We start from the raw sequence: 8916 nt of genomic DNA on the forward strand, positions 1-8916 counted from the left end.
TGCCGCCACAACCACACTTCTCGGAAAACACATACAACCACTCCAGACCTCCGTTAGATAAAACATCCATCCCGTGACCGTGGCTACGTTCGTTAGATAAAACATCCATCCCGTGACCGTGGCTACGTTCAGCGACCGATTGTCACCTCGAACCCAATCTCGCTTATTACAAATCTTAAGCAATTACAACTATAATAAAATCTAGGCTAAGGTACTAGAGGATGTTCCCAAAATTTCCAAGGAAAGGCTTCGGCTTTCCTTTCATCTCCGACATATATATATATATATATATATGTGCTTGCAATGGTAAATATGACGACTTATTTTACGAGTCACTTAGATTATCAATAGATATCGCCTACTTTACAACATGCGTGTATGTATATATTGTTAAACATTAGGTGAAAGTTATATGCATAGTTATAAATGTCATTTGTTTACAGGTGGATAGCAAAAGTATTTGGTTTCGTGAGTGGCGTACAGGTGCTTTACAGTTCTACGGTACGGATTGCTATTCCTTGGACTAAAAAAAAAATTCTTTCGATGTCTGTCAGATTTTTGTAAACGAACATGCATGGAAGGATTTTCTGCAGAGATTCAAAATGCTCTCTGGATTCCTCGTGAAACGTCTGGACAACATCTACATGTTCTTCCATCCGTCGTTCAGAGAATGGTTGATGAATTCGCCATCAGTTCTATACACACATACAAAAATAGTTAATATATATATTATATATTTTTTTTTCTTTTTTTTTTTTTATATATATATGTTTCATTCGGACCTGTTCCTTGTATGAATACTGTATCTCTGTATATAATATAATATATATAATATGTTATGATTATGTTAGTTGTTATTTATTATATGTATTTTCCTTAACTCTCTCCCCTTTTTTTTGTTGTTGTTGTTTTTTTTTTATTAGTACCTAACATTACTATTATGATGCTGTATTACATTCTATTGGCTATTATTTGGATGTGAGCGCGACGAATTTTTCAACATGGCCGCTCGCGTGTATCTTTGGTATGGCGTTGGTTTAATGTCAACAGTAGCGTGTCGTTGAAATAGTTAATTAATTGTTAATCACTATAATTTTACTTAGTAATGTTTTTGTAATATTGTTTTGTGTTTCATGATATTGTGTGTGTCAATACCGTGTGCTACCTTAATGTGATAGCATGGATTGTATTGTTATCGAATTTCGATAGTCATTGTTTTGATTATACGTGACTTGCATTTATATAAGTCTTGTTTAATTTAGTTAATGTTTTTTGTGTATTGTGTTACCAGATATTTTGTGTAGCGTAACTTTATTCTTTTGCATCGAGTTCAGTCATGTTGTTAATATTTAGTTAGTCTATCTTGATTAATTTCTAACCTATTCCTGTGTTTATTAACCTTTCTTATTTTCCCTATTAATTTATTATTGCATGTACTTGCTATTTGCTATTATTTTGTGTATGATATGAATTGGTTTCTTTATTAGTGATTAAAATCTACTTGTTAGATTAACATTGTCTGTAATTCTTCAGATTCTACTCTTTCGTTGCTGCATCACTTACCTGGATCGTTCCTGCAACATCATCCGATTCTTTGATATGCCTTGGATACTTACTACGGCTGCCTTCTACAACGGCTGCCTTCAATCGTCTTATATCTGTGGTCATAAAGGTGGTGTTTAATTTATTTAATTTAATATATATATATAATGCATTGTATGTGCGACCACTATTGTGCATTACAAATTAACATCACAATACTACGTAGATTAATACATAACCAAATATCCCTTTACTCCGGTTACATTTATTACTAACTCTCAATTAATCTATCTTGATTATTTTCTAACCGCTTTCTATACTTTATCAACTATTTTATTTCTTCTTGTTAGTCTGCGAAATTCGTGCATGTACGCTTCCTTGTATGGTGATTAATTGTTCATGAGGTAAGTTGCACTTTCACCGTTTTAGTTATTCGTTGAACTAGCTCGTTTCACATTCAAACAGTAATTGGAGCACTTGTAATAAACTTCTTTTCTTTTCAGGTTTCCGCCATCTGTGTTGTTCGATGAACAGTGCAATGCTTCCACAGTATTGTTATAACATTTAGTACTGTTGTATTTTGCATTAAGGCAATTGAAGTTAATTGGTTCATTTATTTTTCAGCTGGCTGTTGTACATGGTGTTTCGCAAACAGAGATCCATAACCTATTTTGCACGTGAACCTTCTCGTATGATGATTACTTGTTCACAAGGTAACTTTCACTTTCACTCTTTTAATTTTATTGAATCAACACGTTGTATATTCAAACAATAATTGGAGTACACATGATAATTTTCCTTTTTTTTTTTCTTTTTTAGGTTTTCGCTATCTGTATTATTCGACGAACAGTGTCACACTTCCTTTTGATTTATCCACAATATAGTTATAACACTTAGTAACCTCGTATTTTGCACTGAGACAATTGAGACTAATTTATTCACTTATTTTAGGTAGCTGTCGTACATTATGTTCCACGAACAACGATCCATAACCTATACTTGCACGTACACTTTCTTGTATGTTGATCACTTGTTCACAAGGTAACTTTCACTAGTTAATTGTTCATTGAGTTAACACGTTTTATATTTAAGCAATAATTGAAACACATATAATAATTTTCCCTTTTTCCTTTTAGGTGTTCGATATCTGTATTATTCGACGAACAGCACTACAACATACACTACTGCACTACGTTGCCCACTGAAATCACTTTATTCATTGTTTATTTCGATTATGCGCTAGTTTTAGCTTGTTTAAGTGCACTGTTCGCGGAATCCCTTTTACTTCAATCTTGACGTTTTGGTTCTGCAGGATTTCTAGCACTTTATATGGTCCAGTATATTGATCGGAGAATTTTCCTTTACTGGGTTCTTTTAGTAAATATATCGAATCTCCTACTTTAAAATCCTGGGGGTTGATTCGTCGGTCGTAATATTCTTTTCATCTTAGTTTGGATTTTATTAAATTTTCTCTTGCCATTCGTTGTACGGTGTTAATTTTATCGAACAGGTCTTCGAGATATTCTGCGTATGTTGGTTCCATGTTCTCTTCGATTATTACTTCACCAGTAGGTTCTCTGGCTAAATGTCCAAAAACTAATTCGTGCGGGGAGAATTTCGTTCCTTCGTGTACAGAGGTATTATAAGAAAACATAGCTAATTCTACCCATTCGTCCCAATTTCTGGAATTTTCAATGTATAATTTGAGATATTCAATCAGTACGTGGTGAGATCTTTCGATTGAACCGTTACTTTGTGGATGATATGCCGTCGTGGTGTATTGTTTGATGCGGAATCTCTTTGCTACTTTCTTCATTAGTGAGGATGTAAAGTTCGTTCCTTGATCAGTGAGAATAACTCTCGGTGATCCGAAACGACAAATAAATCGCTTTACAAAAGCGTCCGCTATCTCGGCTGAAGAGATTCCTCCTAGTGGAATCCCAATTGAGTATTTTGTTAATAAATCTTGGATGGTTAATATATATTCATTTCCCTTTTTTTGGTAATGGTCCTACAATATCCATACTAATTTTATCGAATGCTTTACCTGGTGTGTCTGTAAGTACCATTGGTTGTTTTGCTTTTATTCTTGTGAGTTTCTTTAATTGACATTCCTTACATGTTCTTACGTAATCTTGAATTTCCTTTTTCATATTTTCCCAATAGTAGTGTTGTCGTATTCTTTGATAAGTTTTGGTAATTCCTTTGTGTCCTGCTACGCTTGATTCATGTTTTTCTCGTATTATGTTGTTCCGCGCTTCCACAGGTGGAGTAATTACTTCTCCAGTGCAAATGGTGATGGATAAGGTTTTTTCCATAAATATTTCCTTTAATTTTCTGATTGTATATCGCCAGGGTATTTCCTCCAAGTTTCCTTTGCTAATGCTAAACGAAGTTAACTGTTTTTCATTTACTACGTCTAATAGAGATCTTAGCGAGTTTAATAAATTGTCTGGTGTTATTGGAATATTTCTATTTTCCTTTATCGGTAGGGATACAATGTATTTTCCGGAATCGTAATTCAGTCTTGCTTTTTCTAACATTAAATCTTCATAACGAGGCAATTTTCCCGTTTCCTTCATTTCTAAGGCTCCTTTATCTATCGGTTTGCCGTGTATATCTATAAATACTACTTTATGGTCACTTACTCTTGCAATTGAGTCTCGGGTTTCCGAAATTTTTAGTTCCGCAATTATCGTAGGTCTCGTGTCCTTTTCTTGTTGTTGAATTAGTTCTGGAACTACAGTGGAGGTTCCTTTTTCGCTTGTCGTGTCCGTGTCTTCCTTTTCTCGATTGGTTATTTCTCTGTCTGTACTTACATTGATTTCTGTTAGTGCTTGGTCTAAATATTTTATGGGGGTTTCTTCTATTGTAAAATGTTTTCGGGTAAAACCCTTTCCTTGGCTTTTGGAATCACTGGGTTGAGGCAAGACGCGTGGTTTGGCTTCGAATACGGGAGAGTCTTCCGTTGACGTGTCTATTTCGAATCTTTTTGGGACAGGATAGCGGTGAGACTTCCTCTCTCTTTCTGATTGGTAAACAAACTTCTGGAGGGTTCCTAGATAATGCGTCTGCGTTTGCGTTCGCTCTGCCTGCTTTGTATACAATATCAAATTCAAAATCCGATAATTTTAATTTCCATTTCCAAATTCTAGAAGTAGGATCCTTGATAGAATGCATCCACACTAAAGATTTATGATCGGTTACGATAGTAAACTTTCTTCCGTAAAGATACGGTCGGAAGTGCATTGCGCTGTAAACAATTGCCAGACACTCCTTTTCTATGGTAGTGTCACGTCGATTCGGGGTAATTTCACTTTCCGCACGCAAGGTGAGAAATTCGTACTTAAATTTTGATTGTTATTAGAAAATTTATTGAACACTGACAGAGTAACGATACAGAATGGTCAAACAGCACAGAAAAGAATGTTCTTACAACGACTCGAGAGGTACTTTTTTATATCAAGGACTCGGCTCCTGTGGAGGGGCTATCGCTGGATGCCGGTCACATAGGGTTTCTATTACTGCTTAGCCATCATTTTGCTGACCAAGGTATGTGAGGCATAACCATCCTTTCGTTGCGTTCTCACGACCACCGTGACATTCCCCCCTCCTTAGCTTCGCTTTGCTCCGCTAAAGCGTAAGGCTCTGGTGGGGCTTCTAAGTTGAATGATCCCCTCATCTTCGTCTTCGGTGATATTTTGGAAGGTGACCGTCCTTGGTACTGTTGATGTTTGATCGATCCTGTTTACGCGAGCGGTAGGGCAGAGTATTTTGATACGTACATTTTTAGGAAATGATCGGCGTAGACATTCGAAAAGTTTACATTTGTACATTACATATATTGTTCCTAGTCCTAGGGCTATGATTCCTAATATTTGTAGTGTGGATATGCCATATTCCTTCAATGAATTTATGCGTCGCTCAAATTGCAGGGTACTGATTTGTGTTTGTAATGTGTCGAGGTTGGCTTTATATTGGTTAAAATTGTGAGTTACTTTTGGAGCTGTTTCTAATATTTTCTCTAATATTGGAACATCTGTTTCTTCGAAGCTGTATATGCTATTCTTAAATTTGGTTTCGTAAGAGATATTTTTATGTGATCCTCCTATTTTCATAATATTATGATCGTATGTGATTATGCACCCGGTTTTACTGCTAATTAAGCTTGGTTGTCTAATTTCTAGGATTTTATGTGTCTTACATAACACGTCGATTTGTACATTTTTCGCAGGAATAATAATATAATGGTTTTCCGTCTGCAAAGGTACGAACGTCAATTCTTCCAGCTTGAAGACAGCAGTCGGGCAAGTTTTGACCGTCTGTCGATTAGTAATTAATTCTGATCTGCATTCAGGTGAATTGATTCTATTGTGACTCGGTTGAGTTCTTTTACAAATGTGGATGATTGCCGTTCGTTTACAATATTTGTTTAAGTAGTGACTATCGACAAAGGTGTATTGTTCTGAGTCGGTTAGTATCAAATCAGTTTCTATTACAGGCGCAATGAATACAGAGTTTTGTTTTGAAGGTATCGGGTAAATTTTAGTTATTTTCCATTCATTGTTTTCCAAAAGCGGCACAGTTATTGTATATATAAGTTTGTTATCTCTTATCCATACCTTTAGTTTGCTTAGATCTAGAATTAGTTGAAAGTTTTGAACTGAAGGTTCGATATGGTTAGTCATAAAGTTTTGTCTCGTTATTTGGTCAAGTGTTTTTAAGAATTGTTCGGGTTCTATAACTTGTGGGTTTATGATTCCTTTTTTCCCTAACATAACAGTGTTAAAAATTTCGTCGATGTTTATATGGAGTTCTGATATGGTAGATTCGGTTTGAATTAATAGGGAGACTAATATTTCGTTTTTTTCATTGTGGTTTTCAATCTTGTGTATATCGTTGGCTAAGTTTTCAAGTTGATTTGTTTTGTTATTGTCTAGCACGCGTTTGATGAGTGCGGTTTGGTTACTAAGAATTGTTTTTATTTTATTGTTGGAATCAAATAATGTATCGATGTTCTTGTTAATGAGTTCTAAATCGTTTTCGTCGAGAGTTCCGAATAAAGTTTTGGATACTGAGCCTATGACATTGAGCAATCCGCGTTTGCTTTTATAACGCAATAATAATTTGAGTTGCCGAGTCAGGTTTTGAAGATTTCTGTACTTGAATTTTAGACTGTTTATTTCTGGTATGTAAGCGCAAGGTGGTTTACATTGACGGTCTATTAAATCTATTACGCGTTGTAATCTATTAACTCGGTCAATTGGATCGTTAAGGCCTACTATAAGGGTGATATCTATTTGTTCGTTGTACAGATAGCAATTGTCAATGTGTTCCAGGAATATGTTGGCGTAATTCAATGGTTTTACTTCTAGATCGCTTCTAATGTACTCGAGTGTTATGATGATCCATATTATGGTCTTCTTCCTGAAAGGTAGGGTTTTAGCCTGTTACCGTGGATTCTTTGCGTGTGACCGTTGGAATATTCGATAAGATAGGTGGGTGGATTGGATGAGAGGATTTCTGCAGGTCCTAGCCATTCGTGGTCTAGCTTGTTAGTTTTGTGATCGTTATGTACCCATACTTTATCTTTTACTTGGAATATCGTCTGTGTTTTAATAATTTTTCGCATTTGATCCCTCTGGTATCGCTTTTTGTTAGATTCGGTAACTCGTCTTGCTTTAGCTATATAGGCGTTGTGTCGATTTTTCCAGAGGTTAAACAATTGTTCTCTGGTTAGGCTAGGAGTGGTTGATATTGAGGATGGCATGTTAGCTTGTCGTCCAAATGTTAGTTCGAATGGGGTATGTCCGGTCGTCTCGTGTACTGAAGTATTATATCCCATGCATATTAATTTTAAGTTTTCATTCCAGTCGTTCTGTCGGTCGGTCGTACAAGTTCGAATAAGGTCCTTTACTACGGCATGCGTTCGTTCAAGGGATCCGTTAGATTGTGGATGGAAAGAAGTGGTTTTTATGTGTCGGATTTTGAAAGCCCTTTCAAATGTGTCCATCAATTTACATACGAAATTTCGTCCCATGTCCGTCAGAATACTTTTTGGTGCGGAAAATATGTACACATAGTGATCCAAAAGTTCGTTAATGATTGAGTTGGCTGTTTGGTCTTTTAAGGGTATGAGGATGAGATATTTGGTTAATTGATCTTGGATAGACAGGATAAACTGATTGCCCCGTTTGGTTTTGGTGAGAGGTCCGAATATGTCCATTGCGATTTTGTCATTAGGATTAAGGGGTGTGTCAGTTATCATAGGTTGGTCCTTGGCCCTGATACGATTTAGCTTTTCTCGTTGGCAGGTTTCGCAGTTTTGTATGAATTCTGTAACGTCTTGTTCTAGGTTTGTCCAGTGATGGTGCTCTGTATTCGTTTCACGGTGCGGTGTATACCTAAGTGTCCTACTAATTCGTTATGATTTTCGCGTAGTATCGTTTGTTCTTGTTCGTTATCGTAGTCTACTGGCGGATCTTGTCCAAATATTAATTTAATTTGAGGGAATCTAGTTGTTAGAAACCTTAGCATGAGTTGAATATTTACCTTTTCTAACGTGCTGAAGCTATTGTCGTTTATTCCTATTTGTAAGCGTCCGGTTCGGTGTTTAATAAAGTGTTTGGTTAATTGACGCAACCAATGCTGTTCGTTAAAGTCTCCCAGTTCGGTCTTTGTAATTTGTTTAAAGTGTGTTCTGTTAGGTTTTTGGGTTATCGGAGCTGGGGTGATATTGATTTTCCAGTCTATATACTCGTCATAATAGTCCGGGTTTTCTACATTGGGTTGGATTTCTTCATTAGTGATAGGATACAATCGGGATAGAGCCTCTGCAGCTGTATTTTCTTTTCCTTTTTTTGTATTCGATTTCATAATCGTACTCCTCGAGTCTCAAACGCCATCGCATGAGTCTCGATGAGGGGTCTTTAACATTCTTTAACCATTTCAAGGCTTGATGATCGCTTTGAATTTTAAATTTTCTACCAAGTAGGTATTGTCTTAGTCTTTTGATTGACCATACTATTGCTAATAACTCTTTCTCGGTTGTGGAATAATTCTTTTCAGGAGGGTTCAAAGTTCGGGATATATAACAGCATGGATGTCCGTCTTGGGAGAGTATTGCTCCTAACCCTTCGTTACTTGCGTCTGTTGTTAATGTGAATGTTTTGTCAAAGTCTGGATATTGTAGTACAGGGGCTTCGCAGAGTTTTTGTTTTAGTGTGTCAAATGCAAGTTGTTGTCTATCGGTCCAGTAGAATGGAGTGTCCTTTTTTGTGAGATCTGTCAATGGTTTTGCGATTTTAGAAAAATTACGTATAAATTTTCTATAGTATCCAACGAGTCCTAAGAATGACTTTATGTGGGTCGCGG

General features: G+C 36.2%; 1 protein-coding gene across 1 annotated transcript; it reads right to left on the bottom strand.

Moving 5' to 3' along the window:
* Nucleotides 1-5068: 5068 nt before the first annotated feature.
* LOC117215943 lies at nt 5069-5660 on the bottom strand. The gene has a single exon (XM_033462499.1). The coding sequence runs from the start codon at nt 5658-5660 to the stop codon at nt 5157-5159; it is 504 nt and encodes a 167-aa protein (XP_033318390.1). The 3' UTR covers nt 5069-5156.
* Nucleotides 5661-8916: the final 3256 nt, after the last annotated feature.

This window comes from Bombus bifarius, unplaced genomic scaffold (genome assembly GCF_011952205.1).
Source record: "Bombus bifarius isolate JDL3187 unplaced genomic scaffold, Bbif_JDL3187 scf7180000009882_frag, whole genome shotgun sequence".
Classification (NCBI taxonomy): domain Eukaryota; kingdom Metazoa; phylum Arthropoda; class Insecta; order Hymenoptera; family Apidae; genus Bombus; species Bombus bifarius.